The sequence below is a fragment of the Podarcis raffonei genome, chromosome 10 (assembly GCF_027172205.1).
Source record: "Podarcis raffonei isolate rPodRaf1 chromosome 10, rPodRaf1.pri, whole genome shotgun sequence".
In the NCBI taxonomy this organism is placed as follows: Eukaryota; Metazoa; Chordata; class Lepidosauria; order Squamata; family Lacertidae; genus Podarcis; species Podarcis raffonei.
Genome location: NC_070611.1, coordinates 49,559,625 through 49,584,269, shown reverse-complemented (window position 1 = coordinate 49,584,269; position 24,645 = coordinate 49,559,625). Strand labels below are relative to the sequence as shown.

Genomic DNA, 24,645 nt, shown 5'->3' with positions numbered 1-24,645 from the left:
CTTGCTAATCAAACACTGGAAACAAATAATTACATGACTGGGAACAGTAAGAAAATACAATGATATTCCCAGCATGTCCTTTAACATGTTCATTGTAAACTTGTTCAAAACTGGGGGGAAATAAAATCATGTTTTGATAAGTTCATTGGTATTATTGAGATTTTTTAAATTTATTTATATTTTTAGGCTGCTTAATGCCAAAATAGGCTTCTAAGCAGTTTACAAAGAGTTGTGAAGCAGAAACCGTCCTGAAGAACAGAGTAAGTAGGGTTAGGCTAGCAGAACTATACACAGGAAACACTGAAGACAATCCAAATGTTTGTGGACTATAATTCCCATCACCCCTAACAATTGCCCATACTACCCGAGGCTGGTGGGAGTTGTGAGTCTTTAGCACCACAGCATTGCATGATTTCCACAAGAAAGCGCTTCTTTGTAGGCGGAAAGCATGAAACTCACAGGTAACTCTCACCATCTGATCTCAGTCCATTGGTGCGAACAAGAATTAACTCTGTACTCCAGCATTTTTCATCCATAGCTCAGTGCTTGCAGGAGTTCCCCACCAAGTAGTCTGTTCAGCTGGCCATATTCATTTGAAACACGTGGCTGTAGCATCCCTTGAAGGAGGAGATTTGTTTCAAGTCCACTACTAGTGTTCAGGGGCAGCAACTTAAGTTTAGTGCCTAGTTTTAGGAGGAGGCGCACTTCTGTAGCAATAATAATAATAATGATGATGATGATGATGATGATGATGATGATGATGATAGCTGTAAACAGAAGAACACAAATTGCAGATGTTCATAGTATCAGTCACAGATGGCATAAACTTTTATCAGCATAAATTGCATAAAACCAGGCTTCACGTCTTGGAGAAGACAAAGCAGGGCCAGATTTAGGTTTGATGAGGCCCTAAGCTACTGAAGGTAATGGGGCCCTTTATATGTCCAGCTGTCCTTTGTCAACAACAAATTGTTGCTGTTTTTTGTATTGAATGTATGCTATATGGTAATTTATGGAGCTAATAGATAAATAAAGCCATTTGCACATAACAAAATATGTATTTTATCCAAGTAATTGTTGAACTGAAATACAATTGGAAATGTACATCCAGGTTTTTTCCCCTTTAATTTTTTGGGGGGACCCAAGAGAGTGGGGCCCTAAGCCATAGCTTGTTTAGCTTATATGTTAATCCGGCGCTGAGACAAAGGGCTTAACTTAGCAGGAAACTAAGTGCTCCTTCCTTACTTCAACTGGACTCATTTCCTTTTAAGCTCCCAAGAGACACTCCCAAGTTTCCAAGTCACCGAGTACATCTGATAAAATTTCTGAAACGAAAACAATGAAGGTGTTGAGAGAACAGCCAATATAGGCAAGGAAGGCTGGCTGTAGCATTTTTTATAAAACCACTCGGAATACCCATGGGTCACTGAAGGCGGCTGCATCCCCACATTTATACAGGGGGTGTTGCTGGGACATTCTGCTCAAAAGATGCTGGGTCCCCCAGGGACAGCTGTCAACTGCTTCACACGCACAGCTGATCAATTCTGTGAGATATTTATGGAAAGCAAATTCCTTCCATGTGGATGCAGACAAACCAGGAGACTTGGAGACGGCACACTATACGCTATTTGCCCAATACCACTGTGCTGTTAAGAGCATGGGCAGCATACCATGTCATGCCTCTGAGTCAAACGCGGTGGTGGCCCTGGAGAAGTGTGGGAAGCAAAGCCAGATGGTGGGGCAGGAAAATGAAAAGAAGGGGGAGAGGAACATAGAAAGCTGCTGCATACCAGGTCCATTGTGCTCAGTGTTGTCTCTACACTGACAAGACAATGGCTCTCTGGGGTTTCAGGCAGATGCTTTTCCAGGGCTACCTGGAGATGCCAAGGATCGAACCTTGGAGCTTTTGCATGCAAAGCACTGATCTGCATCCCTTCCCCAAGTTTGTAAATGGCTATTCCTAAATAATTTGGCTGCATTTCTTTTATTTTTTCAAAAAGCAAAGACACAACTAATTTATATTGAGTTGACGCATAACTGAGAAATCAAGAGAATTTAAGCATGGGAGTTGGTAAAGTGAAATCTTAAAAGCGTGCACTATGAACTGGGAGACTTCGGTTCAACCGACTGCTCAGCTGTGACTTCTTTGGTAAAGGTAAATGACCCCTGGACAGTTATGTCCAGTCAAAGGCGACTATGGGGTGTGGCGCTCATCTTGCTTTCAGGCCGAGGGAGCCAACATTTGTCCACAGACAGCTTTACGGGTCATGTGGCCAGCATGACTAAACCGCTACTGGCACACGGAGGACCGTGATGAGTGCCAGAGTGCATGGAAACACTGTTTACTTTCCTGCTGCAGTGGTACCTATTTATCTACTTGCACAGGTATGCTTTCAAACTGCTAGGTTGGGAGAAGCTGGGATAAAGCGATGGGAGCTCACCCTGTTGCGCGGATTCGAACTACTGAGCTTCCCTCAGCTGTGAATGTACTAGGTGTGTTCCAGTATCTTTAGATCTGTCTATTCTCACATGAACTTGCCCATTAAGATCTTAAGTAATAGCCTTCTTCCAAGGGTCCCCATCTTCAGAGATTAGATGGGTGGTGACTGGAAGCAGGGCTATACCTGATGGTTCTAATAATGACCACCCAGCTGAGAGAGAGGAGGCATCAAATGGAGGTGGTGTCTCAGCAGAGTGGGCCCTGCTGCTTCCCATGTCTCTCTGCCACAGGTTTAAGACACTAGATGCATAAATAGGAAACTGCCACTGGCTGGTAGTAGCCAGCAGAAAGGCCCACTTTGCGGTGGAATGCTAGAGGTTTTGGACTTGAGATCCAAAGACTTATGGTGCTGTGCTGGAGTTGGCACAGCAAAAATGGAGGAATCCCTCCATCCTACCTTCCGCTAAGACTGGCATGAGGTTGCAAAGCTTCAGCCAGCCCTGTCATTCCCCTCCTCCCTGGCATCATTTAGAATTGTTCTGTCCATCAGCAAAAAACAACTACACTGTAAGGTGCAGGACTCTATTGCTTTAGGGGATAATATTTTCATGCTGGTCTTGCTTCTTTTGTTGCTGCTAATTGCTATGTGTTAGTCTCCTTTTACCGCTAGTTTACTTGGTGCTTGTTGTTACATGCAGTTTTAATTCATATTGTTAGCTGCCTGAATACTGAAAGGTGTCATAGTTATCTTTTAAAATAGGTAAAACTTCAACCCGCCTCCGGCTGCAATATAAAGTTACTACTAGTCTGGTCATAAGAACTAAAGACTATGTAATTTCAAACCGTTTGAGCCCGTAGGGATGTACTATATAAATATATCAAAAATTAGTGCGTTTAGTTGGCTGTTTCTAGACAAAATGGAATTGGGTGATTTATATTTCTATCCATTAATAAAAATCTGGTTTAATCTAAGAGTGTAGCACTCAGCATGCCTTAAAGCAAGCAAAATGAAGGGGGGGGGGAATAAAGGCCAGGAAGTCTGACAGCTTGCCCTGGCTCACACAGGAGAGAAGATACAGGCTGCAGAGTCTCCAGACAATTCTGATCATGGATTTGCTCATAGCAACAAGAGAGCCAACTATCACAGCCTCCCAGATGAAAGTTCTGCCTTCTGGTATAGCACATATTGAGAACTGGCAGTGCTTCTTCAGAGGAAGAAAAGCTGGTTTCTCTATCAATTTAGGGAAAACAAAAATAATATTTAATACTTTGTTGTTGTTTAGTCGTTTAGTCGTGTCCGACTCTTTGTGACCCCATGGACCAGAGCACGCCAGGCACCTCTGTCCTCCACTACCTCCCGCAGTTTGGTCAAACTCATGCTGGTAACCTCGAAAACACTATCCAACCATCTCGTCCTCTGTCGCCCCCTTCTCCTTGTGCCCTCCATCTTTCCCAGCATCAGTGTCTTCTCCAGGGAGTCTTCTCTTCTCATGAGGTGGCCAAAGTATTGGAGCCTCAGCTTCACAATCTGTCCTTCCAGTGAGCACTCAGGGCTGATTTCCTTAAGAATGGATGCGTTTGATCTTCTTGCAGTCCATGGGACTCTCAAGAGTCTTCTCCAGCACCATAATTCAAAAGCATCAATTCTTTGGCGATCAGCCTTCTTTATGGTCCAGCTCTCACTTCCATACATCACTACTGGGAAAACCATAGCTTTAACTATTTAATACTATGTTTAGGAATAAAGCATTTCTCTTGGTGTTTGCACTTCACTGTGTTTATACAGCCACACAGCACAGAAAAAGTCTCCAAATTATTATTATTATTACTAGTAGTAGTAATTTATACCCCACCATTTTCCCTGACAGGACTTAAGACTGCTTACAGATAAAAACAAGGCACTATAGTAAAAGAGCAAGGATTTTTGTAATTGATGGTTAATGTTGGACTGGCAATAAGAGGCAGAGTGCTGACCCTCCTGGTCCCTTCCAACTCTACAATTCTGTGATTCAGTACACCATGGAGTAGGCTACAACTGACTTGTAGAAATCCCAGTACAGAGATGGAAGCTACATTTCCCAAGGAATATTAGAGAACAGCTGATGGGATCAAATGCTAATTGTATTTCTGTGTTCTTAGAAACACACACACACACACACACACGGTTTTCAAATGATAATCCCAGCAGACAATTTTTAATTACATCACATTTCTAGCAGCTTATTTGAAATTTAAAATGCACCATAATTTGCATTATGTACACCAATCGAATTCACAAATTCAACAACAGAAAAGACAAATAGTGTGAAAGCAGCCAGATATTCAACTGGCTTATGCCATCTGCTCTGCTCACATGCAATCAGTGTACATAAAGATTTGCAGCTCCAGAAGGGGGTGCACCTCTCCATCAAAAGGCACATGGCTCAAAAATGCACGATGGCTACCATGAATTTCAGATCTGAATCGGTACCATGTAGTCTGAGCTTGTGTGGAGGAGCCTCCCTTGCTGGATCAAGGCTCTATCATGCAATCTAATCCATAACCTTGTGTTTCAAATTATGGTGCTTTAGGTTTCTTGAAAAAAAAAATCTCTTTTTTGTTGTTGCTACATCTGTATTATGCTCTTTCTCAAAGTGACTGATCCAACAAGTCTTCTTCCAACCCAAGTTTGTCACTGACCCCAAACTATTAACTAAAGAAGGATATTCTATTTACATCTAATCAGCCACCATGTGGCACTGCTACCAAGCCCAGTGCACACTGTAAAGGATGGGCTAGCAATATCTCTGGTAATTGCAAAAATAATCCTGCTTTAAAAGCAGTTTCCAGGAGTGTAATTTGCTCTTGCTTTCTAGTTATTAGGCTTATCTACTTGCAAAATGCTAATGTTTTAGAGACTAATACTTTATAGCTGAAAGTACCTTCTACCTGCTCATCTCAGACCACCTTGCAAAATGTAAACGCATTAACCTTCAACAATTGTTTGCAAGAGGTTAAATGCATGAGAGCACGGGGATTGACTCCCAAGCTTTTCCAGGACATAAATCTCCTCGGAATTGCTGATCTCCATACCCCGTGTAGTCATTGCTAAGTGCTGAGGTGGATTCACTTAACTGTTTTGAGACACAGAGGCTGTTTATCATCTCAATAAAGGGCAATCTTAGCAAATGCGGATAACCAGCTATTTGTATCATCCTCACATGCAATGAGACAAGCATTTCCAGATTCCTGTTGCTCCATATTTCAATTGTGATGTGGGGTCAGACATGATCGCATGTAGTTGCCACATAGAGGGAGAACATTGGTCTTTCTGGTCCAGTAATGCAAATGGCTCTCAAAGGTCTCAGACAAAGGCCTTTCTCCATCCTGCTACCTGAGACTATTGAACAGCAGGTGCTGGGAACTGATCCTGGGTCCTTCTGAATCCAGTGCTTTGCCTATGCTTTACCATTTGAAGCCTAGACTCTTCACTATTTGTTCTTCACATAGTTGCAACTGCCCCACCATATGCAGTCAATCTACTGCAGCAATGAGATTTGAAAAGGCTTCTGAAAACCAGCTCAGCATCTCGGATCCAATGGTGTAATGCCATAATGAAAGGATAGTTTGAAGAGTCAAGTTAATGGCAGTCGTCTAATTCTGCCCAGAAACACAGGAAATAGGATTCAAGAGATGCCAATGACCAGTGCCAGATGAGGAATTTAGTTCATCAAGGTTCTGATAACTTGGCAAAGCATTTAACAAAAGTCAGGCAAGAAGCCTTTTCATGTGTTGTGTGTGCAGATTTAATGGTGTGGCACTGCTGCTTTCACCCAACTTCCTCATGTTGAGCATGGGCGTCTGAAGATATAGAGCTCTATGTGCATAGGCGTCCACATGAGGCCTTGATTGCCCAAGAATTTCAAACTGAATGGAAGCCCATGTGAGCAGCCATTTCAGACATCCAGGCTCAGTGAACAGGGAGGCACACAATGCTGGGTGGTAGGGACAGCAACAGTAGCTCATTTCACCTTGATTTCACCAAGGAGACTAGAGCTTTGTTCAAATCCTGGGAGTATCCTTAATGATACTGAAGCTTCAACTTTGAACTGCTGATGGCGCTGTTGTCTAAAGCAGTGTTTCCCAACCTTGGGCCTCCAGCTGTTTTTGAACTACAATTCCCATCATCCCTGACCACTGGTCTTGCTAGCTAGGGATGATGGGAGTTGTAGTCCAAAAACAGCTGGAGGCCCAAGGTTGGGAAACACTGGTCTAAAGGTTCGGAAAAAAGGAAAGACCAGGATATGGTTTACAGTGATACTAGGGAACAAACCACTAAATATCTCAATGGCTAACAAACATGTTTCCTCTATCCCTGCACCTCTTTCCTCTCATATTTTCTATTTTCCTTCCAAACTGGAAATGCCAGATGTTTCAGAGCATCAAAAATTAGCAAGCTGAATCATCACAGAAACATCTCTGATTTATTTTGATTGTATAGTCTGGCATTCTGTCAAAACCTCTATGTACTGTATGCTTGTCCATTTTGTCCAGGTCTGGTTTCTTGGAGCTTCACAATTCATTCCTTAATGGGATCGGATTTGCTCTTTAGATCAAAGCAGAAAAATCCCTCCAGATGTTGCTGGATTACAACTCCCATCCTCTCTGACCATTGGCGCAGGATCCCCATCACTGTCGTAAATGGAAACAGGAAGCGGGGACTCGTATATGAAATCTATTGAATAAAAACACTTTAGTCCAGGAGTGGTGTTTCTCTCTTTTATTTAAAAACAGTGCTTCATTACCATTTGCAAAGGGTGAAGAAGGGCTCCTCCCTTGCTTAGAGTTTATAAAAGCCAGCAACATGATCAATAATTTATACACATGGATAGTAATACAAAAAAGGAATAAAAGCTAAAGATCTAACTACTCCGACCTTCACAATTCCAGCTACTTGATAATAATAAGAGTAACCCAATGAATACTGTATGGTTTGAAAGCTACTGTACAATATGATACTTAACCAGGGGGCAGGGGTAGGGATGTTAGAGACTTCTACTTCTCCAGTGTCAACAGGGAAATGAGACCCTGGACAAGCAGCTTGGGCACCCTGGGAATTGATCCAGAGGAGGGGAGAGCGTCTAACTACAATGCATCCTATGTCCCAAGGTGATCTGGCAAGGGAGAGGTGCAGGAGACACTGCAAGAATGGGCAAATCAGTTTGGGGCATTTCAGGCCTTGCACTGAAAAACTCCCAAGTATTAAATCAACTCGGGCAGTTAGTAAACTCTAAATTGTCTTGGTACTGCCCTACAGTCCTGCCTGACATTTGCCACTGGGCCAGGGTTTTGCCCCAGCTATTTACACATTATTATTTTTTTAAACAAAAACACAAACTAACCCAAATTATATCTCCAGGATTACTTTTATCTCTTTTAGACTGTAGGCAGGGTGAGCTGCCCAAACTGCAATGCATGACTATTTTGAGTATATAACTAGATTCCTTGACAAGTTGCTTATTAAAGCAGCAAGAACTGGACTCCAATCTTCCGCCACTGAAAGAGAGAAAACCAAGCAAGATGCTTCCAATCATTCCTTAAAAAACAAAAATGAGGGGGGGGGGACACTATTAGCTAAGTGGCATGATGAAGACTACCAGCCAAATGAATACTCCAGTGGACGGCTTTGGGGCGGGGGGGACCTTGGCAGGAAAGATGGCAACTGCTGAGGAGCAGTTGTTGTTTTATTCAGTTTCCAGTCCTCCTCAACTGGCAGTGTTTAGATTCAATTTATCTGGAAGTCCTCCTAATATGTACCTGGCCACAGCCTGGAAATGTCAACTCGACAAAGTTACTGGAGAGGATTACATTATTCCCAGTGTGTTCTTTCGTCACCGTTAGTTATGGCAGACAGCTCTGAAAACTGACATCTTACTGCAGTTTGCTTCACAGAGGAGAACCAGGAGTGATGCACTTTGTGTCTTGGGATTAAACTGACCAAGGGAGGGTGAAGGAGAAGAACACCCGCAAAATACACAGAAAAGACCAGTTTTACTCGACAACCAGAAATCAGCTTGCCTCATTAACTGGAGGTTTCATTTCTTTTCATTACAGAATAAAAAGCAATTTCAAAATAGGAAAGGGAGGCAGGGAGTGGGCAGAGAAGGGTGGGCTGTTCAGACAATATCATCATCAAAATAGTGTTTTATGCAACAAAGAATCAAGTCACACTGGTGTATACTACAAACATGTTTGACATTCGCAAGAGCATGACAAATAAAAACAAACACACACAAAAAAACCCTTTACACCGGTTCTTCACCTTGTTCGTTAGGGTTTTCGCTTTCCTATGTTAAAACCAGTGCAAACCGGCAACACCCTATTTTAGTCTCCTTGCCCACCAACCCCAAAAGAGCTAAGGATCTCTCAGATGCTGGCATGCTGGAGCACTGACAAGCAGCATTATATCTCCCAGATTCCCTTCCAACTCCCTCTTTAGGAGTGGGACACAGCAAAGGATACTTTGGCTAAATTTGGTTTCTACCCTTGAAATTTGAAGTGTTCCTCCACATCTATTCTAGTATTGAGGGTTGCTCTTAGGAAGACCTGCAAAGCTTTAACTTTGTACCCACATCTATAAAGGTGTTGCAGCCACTCTAGGAAGGATAACCGTATAATATCTTACTAAAAAGCTGCAATATAACAAGACCGGTTCGTTAAGATATTCTGAGGCTTCGGAGATACCTGTAGATGGGAATGTATTGTCAAAGTGACATCACTGACGAGCACAGAAGAGGGGAAGCCTTGTTCTTTTGTTTAACAGGAAAGTGCCTTGATCAAAATCAGATTTCAGGGCATGCACAGCAGCTCAGATAAAGGCCAAGGTGACCGATGCTCAAACCAGGAATTATTTATAATGGGATGTGCTAGTAGGTCCACTTGGCCTTTCATGACCAGCACTCAGTGGTGCTCAGATTCCTTAATGGAAGAATTACATAGCCTGGAAAATCCATTTGCATCCAAACCACCTGATATTTCAAATGCAAGAGAGCTATATGCAAACTGCATCTTTTCTCCATAATGCTAACAGAAGGCTCCCCTCCTATGTGGCTGGTAATGCAGTTCAGAGGTATTTGCTGTGTCTCATTCCCCTAGCAGGAACCTGATCCTAACCCCCCCCCCCGACTCACCCCCCCCAATCCACTTTGTGATGGATACAGACTTCCGGAGAATATGACACTAGAAAATTTATGCAAGTTGTAAAACCTGACCTTCCTCTTACTTTTCCTTGATTTCATGTTAGCCCTGACACCCCACTCTCCTATTCCATATTTTCAGCCTAACTAAAATATTTATATACAAAAACCAACAGAAATTGTCATAAACAGCAACAAACCAAACTTTGGCTTGAAAAGCAAGACAACAAAAAACAAAACGAAAACAAAAAGTGGCCAATAGGCTGGCAGTTTGGTGTCGCCTTGTTCCGGAGAATCAATATGGTTAAGAGTCTCTAGCTTAATTCAGATCTCCTCTGTCCTTCTTGCTTCAGGAACCCTGTTCAGCATCCTTGGTGCTCTCTGGCAAGCGCTGAGAGGGCACTACAGGAGTGGGAGCAGAAGATGCAAGTTATGCGTAGGCTGGGTCAGCGAACCTCCTCAATAGCGGCAACAAGGTGTCTCCGTTCCTAAGCTGGCATCACTGGTGGTGAGCAGATGATGGCAGAAGTTGAGAAGGCTTCAGCTACAAGTCCACCCCTAGCTGCCCTTTCAGGGGCGAAAGGTCACCCAGTACCAATGTAGGCAGGCCAAGGAGCCAAAGGGAATTGTGCTTCTCTAACATGTAGGGTTTTTTTCAGGACAAAACTGCAGAGAGTCTGCAAGAGGTGCTGAGAGAATCAAGAAAGCTTAGAGGGCAAAGCAGGACCTCATCTGCCCCTTTTAATTTCCAAATGTTGGCGGCAGATATCTGGGAGCAGAGGCTTGCTTGTCATCACACTCATGCTTCTATAGCAATTTACAAGATAACCCACTGCATAATAAAAAGGACATTCCATGATACTGTATTTTAAAAAAATGTAAAGGAGGGGGATCCCTGGGCTCAGAGTCTTTTTGAAGACCTCACAACCTGCACTTCATATCCAAGCTGAGCAGTATGGACACAGATTTCTCTCCAGAGAGGCAGAAGATGACCCACTAAAGGCTCTGTGTTACATAATAAGTCAGAAGTTTCTTCCATTTATAAATCGTGTTTTGAAATATATTTCTGCTTGTCCCCAGACGCTGAAGCTACACAAGGATTACTTTAAGTATAGTTTTGCAACACAAAATATCATTCCCACTGCCTCTGCTGCTTTTCTAGGTTCATAATCCAGGCCATATTCTTCTCTTCAAGCAATTTTTTTGGTGGCATACTTGCAGCAAAGCTAAGTATCTTAGGGTGAAAAGAAGAAGGATCTTGGAAACTGGGTGAATGATTAGCTCAGAGTGGCACTGGTGCAAGCTCCCCCACCCCCCAATCATTCTTCTATAACTTCAGGGTGTGCACGACATGGCCATCAGATTCCTTGTTATTGAAGATGTAACTCTTCACCATGGCTTCAAGTTCTGCAGTCGTTGTCCCACATCTGCTGCTCCTCCAGAAAAGAAAAGAGGGGAAGGACAGGAAGAGAGGAAGACCATAGCAAGTGAAAGAAACTAAGGACAGCCTTGGTAGTGGACGTTAATCACTAAAGGGGGGCCTTATGTATAGAAGCAGTAAGATCATAAATGTATTTCAAGTCTTGTCCCCCTAAAACCATTAACAGACGAAGTCTTTGGGCAGTTTTGAGGAGTCTTGTCTTGAAAACTCTAAAATCTTGACACTTCTAGAACTGTCCTGAGCCCATGTTTGTCAGGTGATGATAAAAAGGGAACATTTTGTGTTTCCAAACAGCATGCAGGTTCCAGCTGCAGCCAATCAGCACTGCCCTTTGCAGGCGGAGGGGGGCTATTCCTTGTGTATCGCAGGCCTCAGGCACCAGACCCAGGTAAAATAAAACGTCTGCATGTTCCCGATTTAGTTCCATGATACTGGTTCCTAATGGTGCTCCTTAGCACTATTCATTTCTTTTTATGATTGGTAGGATAAGCTACGCATATACACACATGGAAATGCATTATGTTTACCACAGTTTTTAAAAAAACAAAACCAAAAAAACCCCAAAAATGCACAATCTTTGGAACAAAAGAATTAAAGGCAGAAATTTAAAGGAAAAATACATATTCAAAGAACATAGTGAGGTATAAAAAAGTATTTCTCGTTTTTTTTCTTTTGTTTTCCTCCTCTTCTTGCTATAGAGTTCCTCTACTAGTAAATATTGCAATAGCCAGGCCTCATGAACTGGGGGGGCTGTCCCACTTGCAGGGGGCTCATGTCACTTCAGTAAGGGGCGAATCGGCTGTAGCCACCTCGGTATAAACTTGCCTGCAGAAGATAACAGACAGGGGCAGGGGAAAGACGGTGGTTAGGTGGCAGTCTCCAGCATGCGTCTATGAATATTACGCCCCATTTACACTTCTTAGATCAAGAGCAGACAATCTGTGACAACGGCAGACCCTGCCCTTCTAGCCTCCTAGTTCTTCTTTATTGTTGGTCTGTGCCCTTCTGGTTGCTAAGCCAGTTCCTTTGGGCGTCACAGCATGGATCTCTGGGAGCCAGCATACAGAGCTGAGTCTACATGACTTAGAAGCTAAACCGAAAGTTGCTCTCAAGGAATGGAAGATCATGAGCAGGCAGACTACTTGTAGAAAAACCTGGGAATGCTTGAAAGCAGAAATAAAGGAAGCTGGGGACTGTTATAGCTCAGCTTCCAAACAAACCATTAGGAATAATTCACAGCCCCTCTGGCAGACACAACTCAATAAACCAATATCCAGTTTAAAACACGGTACTTCTGATGCTTCACTTACAACCCATGACATTATCTAGAGACACTATTGCAGGCCAAGGTCTCTTGGTAAAATAAAAAATAAAAAAACCTGTGAATGTGAGAGAAAAGACATACTCACCACAGCGCCAACTCCATAGCTAGCGGCAGGGGCAAGGGCGTGGTAAGGGTCTGCTGTGTACACCCTGCCATAACTGAAGAAAGAGAAGGGGAAGGGGGCAAAGTCACTTCACAGGCTTACAAGACATCTGCTTCATCAGAGAAAAAGGAAGCTGTATGGTCCCTTTTCTCAGCTCTCCATATCCGAAGAGGCAACTTATTTCAAGAAGGAATTCTTGAGTTGATACACGGGGCTGCTAACTCTAAATGCTCAGAAATAACGAGCACCCAAATAGTAAAATTAAATTAAAACTTCGTCCTTAAAAAAAGTCATTCTGGACTGCTTTTGCCCACAGCAAGCAAGTTGCCTTTTGTTTCAACATGAGAGGGTCATGATTTTAGATTTCAAGAAATCCTTAATCCTGCAACCCATAAAATGGCTATAACTGATCATTTAGGTAGGTAGGCAGGCAGGCAAGTGTGAGTCTTGCAAGGAATGAGGCAGACATCATGCTTGGCACCTTAAGACACCCACTTTAAGTGGGTTCCCAAAATCCAGAGCACACACTAATGCAAAAGAGGTGGCATTCAGGCACATGCTGCAGGAATGCCAAACAGGGCTGTGCATTGGGAGCTTGAAGTAAAAGGTACAGAATAAGAGCGAAAGTTACACAAATTGTACTTCCAATGCAAATGCTTTGTTACTTTGTAAGCCACTCTTAATTATGAAAAAATGCTCTGCATATAGTGCTTATGATCCAAGGATCTTTAACCACTTGACAACTTGCAGCCATGCCACCAGCAGAGAAATGGAGGCACGCAAAAGAATATTCTCCTATCCATTTAAAACTAGCTGATGGCTAGTGAAGCCACAAAATGGCTGCCATTCCTCTCTGTCCCCGTCCCCCCCCCCCATGCTGCTTCATGCAGGACTTGCAGGGGGCAGGGGTGGAGATGTGTAAACAGCCTGTTTCAAATGACAAACCAAGTAATAATTTAATAGGTTGACATTTTGAGTCTGGTAGCTAATAAGGAAAGTGATGAACTAGGAGGGTTGATCCACACCACCATGTTTTTATAGTGGCCTCTTGCAATCAACACAGAGCAATAACACAACAGGTTTGCATTTCTGCTGGTCTTTGGAGAAAAGAACCATGCACCATGCACCAAGCACTATCCGTCATGGGGACTGAAAGGTCTGGTAATTTCTACTGCAGATCAGGATTCAAAGGAGGATAGAGCTGGGTTGCTGCAACTTCACAATGCTGCCCAGTGACTATCTGGCCACAATCTAGTGACAAGCCATTTATTTAGTCACAGACAGCTATTCACAAAAACACATGAGAACCCACCCCTGAGATCTCTCTCTCAGTACCTGCAGAGTTTCCCATTCCATCCCACATCTGGTCCAGGACACAGGATGAGGGCAGCAAGGCTCATCACCAGTGGGGCTAAAGCTGGGCCTGTTTATTGTTCTCCTTCGTGAGTACAACTTGCGTGGCATCCACAACGCAAGCAATATAAACTAATGCACCCTTGCACAAATTACCATTGTCCTTTCCGGCACCCAACACGTGACAATCGCAAAGGCCAGTGCCTTGTCAAAGGACTAGGAGCAGAGTTGGCTGCTTTGCTCCTGACACAAAGCCTGGCTGCCTCTTTTGGAAGAGGGAGGAAGTGATGATGCGGAACTATATGCTTGGAACGCACTCGCCATGTAACAGCTGCTAGCTACACTGCCCAGTTGGAAGTGGTGCTTTTAAAGTTTGCATCCAGGGTGTGTTGGGAAGCATGGGGCAATGGAGGGCTGGGATGGAACAATACCCTTTGATCCCCAGATACACCGGAACCACCCCCTCCTTACATACCCATCGCTGTAAGCCGCTGCAGCGGCTGCAGCAGCAGTGGCTGCCGTTGCGGTAGCAGGCTGTGCATATCTGTAGGCTGCATATCCGCCCTGCAGGAAAGAAGAGAACTGACTTTATAGATACCTGTCCCCTCAAACAAAGTGGAGTCATACATACAACACATAGAGAGGTGGTGTTTCAAACTGCATCGACTCCGATGTCACATTAAATCATAAGAGGCTGCCCAACCCCTTTGCATATTTTGTCATTTCCCCCTTCCCCCAAGTGGCGGAGGGGAAATTCCGCATCACACGTCTCTTGTCAGACGATTCGGATGGAAGAGACTCTGCTATGGTAGTCTCTGCAGGAGGATGAATCAGCAAGAAAAACAAAAAGAGAGATGCTGTCATCCCACCCCATGACATAACCACGGTAAAGAGAGTTCCTTGGGAGGGAGCAAGTGTCACAAATGGTTATCATTTTAACCAGAATATTGCAGAATAACTCAAGAGATTCTCCTACTTTATTGTTGTTAGTTGAGGAAAAGGGAAAGTTTCAAGCCCAGATCCTCAAGAGAGGCATCAAGATGCACATGAACCAGTTTCATAGCCCTGATCATCTGGGCTAGCCAGAACCGAAAGGGTAGATAACCCAAGAGACAAGCAACCAACAGAGTCATCTCTAAGGGCAGCAAATGTATAATGCAAGCTGCATGGCGCCACACACACACACACACACACACACACACACACACACACACGAAAAGAATTGTCCCCAAGTAGGTTTGCTTAAATTGGATGGAGGCCTGAAATTCATCATTACAGGCACATGTACAAGGTAAAGTCAACATTTGAGAGGCAAATTCTATACATGAAAATGCATGTTGAAATGAAATCTCAAAAGCAGACTGTTAAGATCAAACCCTATGTGTCTCCAAAGAACTAAAGTGCCATTCATATGGATGGACTTCCTTCCTGCCATCTCATTCTCCCCCATTTCTTCAGTCAATTCAGAATACCTCTCTCTGTGTGTGCTTTTTCCAGCCTCTTCTTGCTATGCCAAAGTCTTCCCACTTAAGTCTCTGCAGCAGCACTTTCTTGCTTAGGACAAAGACTATGACTGAGTCTTAGCTTGTAAGACCCTCTACTTATCTTTTATGAACTACCATATCTGTAACACACAGTCTTCATCAGCGAAAAACAGCATGCTTTCCTCACCCCTCCATTAAACCCTCCACAAATCCTTTACACCTTCTATAAACCATTTCCTGGACTACCACTACCCCATCTATTCTCTGTATCTGCTGCTAGTCACATTTAAGCTCCCCTTACCAAGCCTCATAACCACATTTTCTCTCATTCATGCAACTACCTGCCCATACTCCCAACTTCTCCCTTGCACAAAACTGCCTGCCTGTCTCAACCTGAAGTCTTTAAAGAGGGACTCAGTTCAAGTCTTCATGTTGTACAGCCACATGTTGTTAGTTTTACTAATATTAGTAAATATTGCTTAAGAGTAGGACATTATGAAGAGACATTAATCAAGTTTTCTTTTAATGCGCGGCTCAGCTGTACAATATGATTTTATGGAACATTTATGCTTCGTTGCTGGACCTTTTATTTTATTTTAATTGTTCTTGGAATACAATTTAACTTTTAAAAGCACTAGCATGTTCTAGGTCCCCACTGCAATCATTAGAAGGAAACTTCTTATTGCATGTTTTTATTTTACCATATTGATAAAATTGATCTTCTTATTGCAATTTTACTGGACCAATGACATAATTAAGACAAATGATGTAAAAACAGCTTGAAAATGATGTCCCATGGAATGGAGAGACCTTCTTTTCTAAAAGTTCCATCTCAACATTCACTCAAATGGCTTATACAGAACAGAAATTATAACAGCAAATCATGAAGCCTGAAACTACTGTCACTGAGTTAAACATCCTCTGTGTAAATAAAGAAGATATTGTGTGGGTTCTCAAACTTGCATTATGCCAATAACCCAATAATTCCAGTAACTCAAAAGATTTCGGAAAAACTAAAAAGAATACTAACATTCCTGCAACCAACCTAGGGTTCATTCAATAAAAATATGCCATTTCACCTCACTTGTACTTTAGGTTCTCTGAGATCAAAATGGCAACTACTACCTAATGAAGTGAACCACAAGGCTGCAAAAGCCAGGTGCATGTTTTGTCCCATCTATTGCATAGTATCCATAGCTGTGCAGGGACAATTGTAATTTTAATTTTATACTTCTGTCTTTTATTGGAGTTACTGTATTTCGAGGGGGGGTGCAAGGAAGAGGGCAGCCTAAAACAAAAGAATGCAGATGTGTTAGAAGTATGGAACAGATTCATTATGAATGCAAATTCAGTATGAACACAATAGTATCTCCTCCCCATCTAGCTATTACAGGTGGAGAAGCTCATAGTAAATATTGCAAATTTTTCAGTTGTTCCACTTCTGCAGTGTACAAACCCTTTGGAAATGACTAATCTTCAAAGCTCTATTCGAGGGAAGGGGGGTCCTTCTCCCTGATTCACATGCAAGTTGCTTTACCTATCTATGGTGCATTAAGGTAATTCCAAAAATAGGCACCAAAATAGTCCCCTGCTACAGCAGAGTGGAGAATTGCTCTATTGCATCTCCCTAAATAGGGAAATGACATGACACTAAGCCTCCCACAGTAGCTCTGTTTTAATTCTTTGTTAATCCCATTGTGCTGCTCACTAGTAGCTAAGAGAGAATTTTACAGTGAACAGCAGATCAAAGTAAGCTTTGATACACATTCGCAGCAATCATCCCTTTTCTTTCCTTTTTCGAAAATCAGGCTGCAGAACTACCAATGCATCTGATATTCAGGCATGCTCAGATTTAGCCATTTCCGTCTTTGGCAACAGTGACGGCTGAGCAGCTTGCCTCAAAATGTGCCCAGCGCGCTCCTTTCCCAATATATTTTTCCACTGACATTTCAGATAATCAGTTGTGTTCGGCAGGATTGTGAACATGAGGACAAGATGCAGTTTGAAAAGAAGGAAAGGTTTTCCCCATTTCAGTCTCTTTAACTTGCATTTCTTGTAAAGGAATAAAACAGAGCGGAATCAGGGTGGGAAAAGGGAATGGTGTAACATTTATTAATCAAATTTGACAAAGAAAATGAAAACTAAGCATGCCGACATTTGGAACTAAAAACAACCAGCAAAATCACCACGTTCAGACTGATATTGGCTAGTTCTATCTATCCCAGCATTCTCTTGGGACAGCAGTTTGCCCTAGACTCTACCACAAGCTTGGTGAAGTACACAGCCTCAATAACTAGAGCGTGCAGCCACAAAGACCTGCTATTACGGAAACAGTCAGTCACCACTGGAGTTAACATTGCATACCTTAAACAAGTCCCATATACACCCCCCAAAATAAATAAATAGATAGATAAATAAATAAATAAATAAATCCATCCCCACCCTAACCCCGACCCACACCACAAATGTTAATAATTATAACAAGCAATAACCCATCTGTTATATCAGAGAAGGGAACAGAGACTCCACTGAGAGATTTAGAGCGAGATCTTAACATTTCTTCAGCTGACTGCACAATGAATGGAGGGGAAAGGAAAAATAATTCATTGGAAAAATGAAGTTTAAAAGGTTGATGTGTATTTTCTGGTAAGCATGCACTTATGCAGAGGTGAAATTGTTAATACAAAATGGCAGATGTGTACGTGTGAATGACTGCATCAGTGCTGATGCAAAAGACTGCAAATCCTTACTATGGATGTGTTGAATGAAGTCAAGAGCTGGGATTAAATGAATCTCTAACATGCTCCTCACTGAAAAGGAAGGAGCATGTACAAGTAGCTGTTTGTGTTGATGGTGCTTGCTTGAAATTTAGCAGGTCATAATGCAACAAGAAAAAAAAATGTAATGAACTTACTTCTCCAGACCATAGGAATGTTTTAGATGTGTGTCTGTGAAACAGACATGTAAAATCCTGGTGCAAGATTCTTCACGCAGCAGGACTTTCTGGACGTTTGCACTACTCTGAAGTTATCTGAAATTCCTTAGAGCATGCATAGGGGACCCTGCAAAACATCACCCTCCTACAATTATGGCATGTCCACGGCTCTCCCAGAAGAGGCCTGCTGACTAGATCACATAGGATTATCCTGTTCTTCCCACCTCCTACCCTCAAGTATTATTTTACACTTCTCTGCAGCTACTCACAAATAACCCTAATCATCACAGGACAGCCTTAAGAGCAATATTGAGTGTTCTTGTCAACCAGTGAAAGGGACAGATCATGACCAGCTGTTCTATATTTCTCTGCAGCTGGGCAGTAATGAGCATATGCTTAAAATTATTTAATCTCAATTTCTAGGTGATTTGTGCCAAATCCTCCAAATTTCAATTAGGTAAAGGACTTGGACCGCATTGTCATCACCTTCCAAACCAATTGAGTTTAACTGTGAGCATGCGATGCCAGATTCCTTTCTGCCATAAACAAAGCCTCTATCGTAAAGAGGAAGCAAGGCAGGGGAGGGAAGCAATGTGGTTGTGGCTCCTTAATGAGCAAATGTACGGTAAAGGAAAGGCTCTTCACATTGTATGGCTATCTGCTTCAGCATGAGGTCGTATAAATGAGAGCAGAAAGGACAGGTGCTGCTTTAGCAAAGTGGGAAGCTGTCTTTAATTATGCTTTCCCATCCCATGTATACATAAGGAGCCCTACAAACCTGGGTTGTAGGGTTCTCATCTATCAGTCACATGGGATATCCTGAGCAATGTGGCAGAAATACACCAAGCTCAATTATTCTGCTTTATGGAGGGCAACTGAAAAAGCAGGAATATAAACTACAGCTCAGCAACCAAAGGCATAATGAAACATCTCTCTGGATTTTTGAGTATCCCCCACAAAACAGCTGTGGTTTAAGTACCTTTTTAAAGCAATACAAACACTAGTTCAGCCAAACCAAAGTTTCAGTGAATACTGAAACTATTATAGGGGCTTTTGGGTACAGTCATAACTTTGCCATGTTAACTTTTTACACTTCTTCACTTTACAAGTGTATGGGACAAATGCTTTTCATAGAAAAGTCAGAAAATGATGCAATCATTTTATCAATATGCAAAGAAGCTTTTAAGTTGAAGAATTGTCTGATATGAACATAAGGACCATGCTTTTACACACACAAACTTCTTGTGATTATTTTTGCAGTGTGAACCCTTAAGGCCTAGTATAAACTACATGGCTCCAGAGTTGATCACACACTGATATTCATGACATTGCAGAGAAACACAAACCAACTACAACCATGATCCAAAATATGATTTCTGCTCCTCTCTCCTCTTGTCATGTCTTACTGTACCCTCAAGACAATGATGCTATAAGAATTTTGCAGATACTGGTGCTTTAAGGTTTTGGCATACTTGAGCACCATCTTCTAGTTCTTTTTTGTTTTCAAATAATAGCCATAGATTCCTTGCAATGTCAAAGCTGCACATAATACATTCTTTCTTCCATGCGCACAGTCATGACCATTCCAGAGTATGTGCCCATGTGGAAAAAAATAGAACGTGTGAACTGGAGGTCACACCATCTGCATATGACAGCAGCAATTCCTATGAATGTAGCAGCAGTGGGTGGGGCAACCTATTGCGACCACAGGAATTGCCTATGAGCTGTCAGGTCATAACCTGGGAAAGCCGAGACTGCTTTTGTGGAGAAAAACACTGAGTGTAAACTAGCTTAAGCCATGTTCAGATACAGCGTTGCACCTTCTCTGGGACACTTAATCCCATTTATAAGGTTTTAGGGAGTTTCAGAAATGTATTTAAAGCTGGCTAGTGGTGGTAACTTTCCTGACAAACCAGAGCCATAGCATCAAAATCTTGAGATGACAACAATACTCTGTAACACAACATAAATGTGAGACTACGTGAACTAGAAACAATCCCTCAGAGTAAGCAGCAAAGGACATTTGCTGGAATTCTATTACATGAACCAGCTTCTTGTCTCTAGGGCACCATCAGGACACCACTTATGCTGTTGACAGTTGCCAAATCTCAGAAAATAACTCCAGCCAATTGTTTTGATCTTTCTTTCTTTCTTTCTTTCTTTCTTTCTTTCTTTCTTTCCCTCCCTCAAATTCAAGTGTCTACTTCCAAACTAAGTAACAGATAACAGAATGGGATCTAACCAATGCCCAGGTTTTTCTTGCAAAACAGCCAGCAGGTATGCCCTGTATGAAGCATGATTATAGAACAGAAAAAAAGAGAATAAAAATGTGCTTCTGCTGCACTGGTTGTGTATGGGTGACAAATCAAGGAACTTGCCTCGTTGCTAGCCTTCTGCTTTGGTTTAGGAAAGTTGCCCTATTTGTTATGAATGTATGGTTTGTGCAGCACTGAGATGTACTGGAGTTTTGATCACATGCTCACAAATGTATGTTGGCCTTAAAAAAAAAAAGACTCTGTTCCCATCTCTAATTTGATGTTGGAACTGTTAGTATTAATTCAAGGTTGTTGTTTTTTCACTGCAATCCACAATCTGATTGGTTGGCAGGTCACACTGGCACTCCTACCTGAGGTATTTTAGCGCTAATGATTGGTTCCTGTAAGACTATTCTATAACAGAACACAGGAAGAGCAGTTCAAAAACACAGCTGTGGAAGGAAACAATCACACAAAAAGCCCAAAGGGCTTACCAGCCTTTTCTTTCCAGAGGATGCAAGCACGCTTTTCATATATACAGTTGGTCTTTTAAGTCAGCTGCTCTTGCAAACTAAACCAATGCTAATGGAAGCTGTTACTTCTTATACCTATCCTCTGCACCCTGGGGCTAGTTACCTGCATTTTTAATGCCAGAAAGCAATAAACCTTGTGGGATAGCCTTTATCATGAAAACAAAGTAGCTAAGCAGGATGATTGCCTCAGAGGAAAAAAAAGGGAGAGGAGAACAGAAAAAAGGACAGTAAAATTTGGGAACAGAATGAGAAGCCAGTTTTCTCTATTTGCTCTTCTCTGCCTTTGTTATCATTCCCTCTCTTCCTTCTTCAGTTTGTTGCCACCATCTAAACTTCACGGAGGTGACTTTGCAGTCCAGTAGGTTTCCTTCACTACCTTCCTAGAACAGCTACACAACACTGATACCTTCGTCATTCCCCTTACAATAGCTATTTTCCCAGAGGCAGGAAAATGAATAGCTAGCAAGTTGTTACAAGTAAACAGCACTCATTTTGATTCATGCCAATTAAGACAGCAGAAAGCAGATTGCTCAGAAGATATGACTGAGATGTAGCCATACATTTCAGTTCAGCTGGCAATGAAAAGCAATGGGAAAAGCTTGGTTAATCTACCTTGGGAGACTTCATTTACTCTACTTCTGTTCTCTTCCTCAACCCCACAAAAGTATGGAATCTACATTGTCTATAGCTAAATGACCCATCAAAGCCATTTTAGGCCTCAGGCATATTTCAGTGCCAAGGGTATGCAATAAAAAGAGGCGTGCAGATTCTATATACTACTAAAATAGCTGCCTGCCAAAAACAAGTCAGGTTGGGGGGAAAAACCTTTCAACAAGAGTGGGGAAATTACCACACCTGACACCTTTCTTGTCATTCGCATCTCTGGCTGTGCAAGGGATGATGCTAAGCAAAAGATGCTATTCATTTGCTTGTCTCCTCACTGCATGACTAGTATCCAGCTGTCTCCTCTGTATGTGACAGCAATTTAGGAGTGCTAGCGGAAACCCAGGGTCATCCTTTTGAATTTCTACACAAATTACATATAACAGAATCTGGCCAAGGTAGGAAGCAATGCGTACATAAGATCCACAAGTAAGTGATGCCTGCATTGAGCTGAAATATCACCATCAAAATAGGATTTTCTATGATTAGCCAGAGAGTATCACACTTGCTGTAGCTAGCCTACACAGGGCAAATGTCACCTTATGACGTTGACCAGAAGCAACTGAAGGCTGCCCCATCCATCACCAAGGGATACATTTAAACAATGACATGATTTTTTAAAATGAGGCTATTTTCTTTAGTAGGAAAAATACAACATTCTCCTGTCCTAACTACAAGGTCTCTGTGACATCAAAGCTGTACATCTGCTGCCACTATTCAAATTAATACAAAGTGGGTGATACTGGGCTAAGTTTTATTGTCAGCAGATGCATATGGGGGGATTATTTTAACCTCTCTTATAAAGTGAGTGAGAGAGAAAGTACGCCCCTAGTTATTCTGCTTATGAGCCAGTTATCTTTGATCTTTGCCTGAGATGCACATGTAAATCAGAGTCCAAGAAATTCTGTGGATCAGGCTGGCTTCTTGAATCACATGGGAATGCAAGACATCACATAGGTAATGAAAAGTTTCAAGAGGTACAGTAGGATGATGACCTTTTACCTAACACTTTTGTTCAGGGGAACTACAGAGAACAAACTATGGGCCAGAAGGTACCATTATATTCAGGGAATGAAGGAGCAATGTGCTACCTTTAAGTTACCCTGATACTGGTCAAGGGCAAACATTTTCTAAGAAGGCTTAGCATTCACATTTCTACACTGTGTAGGCTTTGTAAACCTTGAGATCTCTAGGTTCCCTACCTCAATAAAACCTTCAAAAGGTCCCAAGAGGGGGAATGTAAAGAAGTGATGGAAAGGAAAGATCTGAGGCCAAATCAATCCTGTTATCTATTCATTTTTTATTTTAGGGTTGAAATTATGCCAATTGGAGATGCACAGACAAGAAGTTTTAATTTGGTAATCATCTCTCAGGTTGATTAGCAGCATATACCGTACCTGTGTGAAGAGGACACTCAACCTTGTAAATTGACCCTGGCAATGGTTAGAAAACCTAGAGGCACAGCAGGTCTTGCGCCCAGGGGCAAGTGCAGTGACAGAGAAACATGCTTGCATTCTTAAATATATAAATGTATATATCCACAAGGAAGAAGAAAATCAAAGTAAATTATATTTGAAAAACAAACTAAAAACATCAACAACAACAACAATAACAAAACAAAAAAAAGGCTGGCTTATCAGGGGGGTTGGGTATGAAAAGGTTCCGGTGTGTGTACTTACATAGAGGTCAGCACCGTAAAATCCGTCCTGGTAAACCACACTGCAGAAAATCCACACAAAAACAAAACAAAAACAAAAAAACAAAACAAAAAGAACAGAAAACACATTCCGGTTATTGAGGACGGCAGCATGCACATGCATTTTACACAGGCAGGTGATGTATGAAACCATAACCTGGGCTTTCGGGCAGGAGCAAATCAGCAAGAGATTGTGTGTGCGCACGCACGCTAGACAGCTCCATGTCATCCTCCACAGCATGCAGGCGGGCAGGGCAGAAGGGGAGACAGTATGCAAAGGGGGGGATGGGGAAAGAACAATCCTTGTATCGTCATACAAAATAGTGTGTTGTCTTTCTTTTCTTTTTAAAGGACCCAGTGCCCTGAAGATGAGAAACACGACTTGAGAAACCTTGCTTCTAGCTGGTAACCTGGACCAGGGTTTTAGTTAACCCTCTAAAACACATGGACAAACTGGCTTCATGTAATGGGCTTCAGATAGTACCAACAAGTTCTTTAGGAGTAGTTCATCAAGGGCTGGAGTCCACCTAGGTCAGAAGCACACCAAAAGTTGCGTATAATTATGCATCTTGCACCCTTGTGCGATCACTTTCTGATATCCATACATCACCTGTTATATACCCTGTACATTAGACATGCGAAAAGATTTGGCTGATCACACAAGCATGCAAAGTACTTTAAAAGTACTGATTTAACACCTCAGGGCGGGGGGGAAAATCCAAATAAATAAACTCTTGATCCAGGCAGGCACAGCTACATGTAACCAAGAAAGAAATACCCACAATGCATTGCTTTCAAAAGCGGAGATAATTAGGTGGCTGATCTAAGGTCCAAAAATTGAAAAATAAGGGGAATCCCTGATAGTAACGACACATTCCAGAGCAGAGAGAAGCACCTGGAGAGTTTAGGTGAACAGAAGTTCTCATCTAACAGCCACTAATTAGTTTCTCCCAGCACCTCCAGAAGCGAAAAACCGGAGACATGAAAGCCCCAACACTTACTCCAATATTTCATAGTATAAAGCACTTTGCTTTGGTAGGCCAGGCGACCAGGGGAGGACAAGGAAGGAAAAGAGGGTTTGCCACAGCCCTGGTTATGAATGCATGCTTTAGCATTGCACAGCTTTCTCCTGCTTTGTTCCTTTGGATAAGCTGTATGCTAAATCACTCATATTAAAAAGCATTAGTTCTCCATATATGAGATCCTTGGGTGCATGTCTCTGGCTTACCAGTTAATGTTATCA

The 24,645-nt window shown here is 42.3% G+C and overlaps 1 protein-coding gene across 14 annotated transcripts in view; it reads right to left on the bottom strand.

Moving 5' to 3' along the window:
* Window positions 1-7,184: 7,184 nt before the first annotated feature.
* Window positions 7,185-24,645, bottom strand: part of RBFOX2 (RNA binding fox-1 homolog 2) — a 175,648-nt gene continuing 158,187 nt past the window's right edge. For 11 of the 14 annotated variants that reach the window (XM_053404793.1, XM_053404792.1, XM_053404786.1 and 8 more), the window contains 4 exons: window positions 23,386-23,425; window positions 14,312-14,400; window positions 12,466-12,538; window positions 7,185-11,881 (listed from right to left, as the gene is read on the bottom strand). In XM_053404793.1, the coding sequence (XP_053260768.1) occupies window positions 11,837-11,881; window positions 12,466-12,538; window positions 14,312-14,400; window positions 23,386-23,425 (247 nt within the window). In that variant the 3' untranslated portion in view covers window positions 7,185-11,836. Of the gene's footprint in view, window positions 11,882-12,465; window positions 12,539-14,311; window positions 14,401-20,881; window positions 20,925-23,385; window positions 23,426-23,459; window positions 23,930-24,645 lie in introns of those variants that run through there. The other 3 variants (XM_053404787.1, XM_053404795.1, XM_053404794.1) reach the window with 3 other exon arrangements.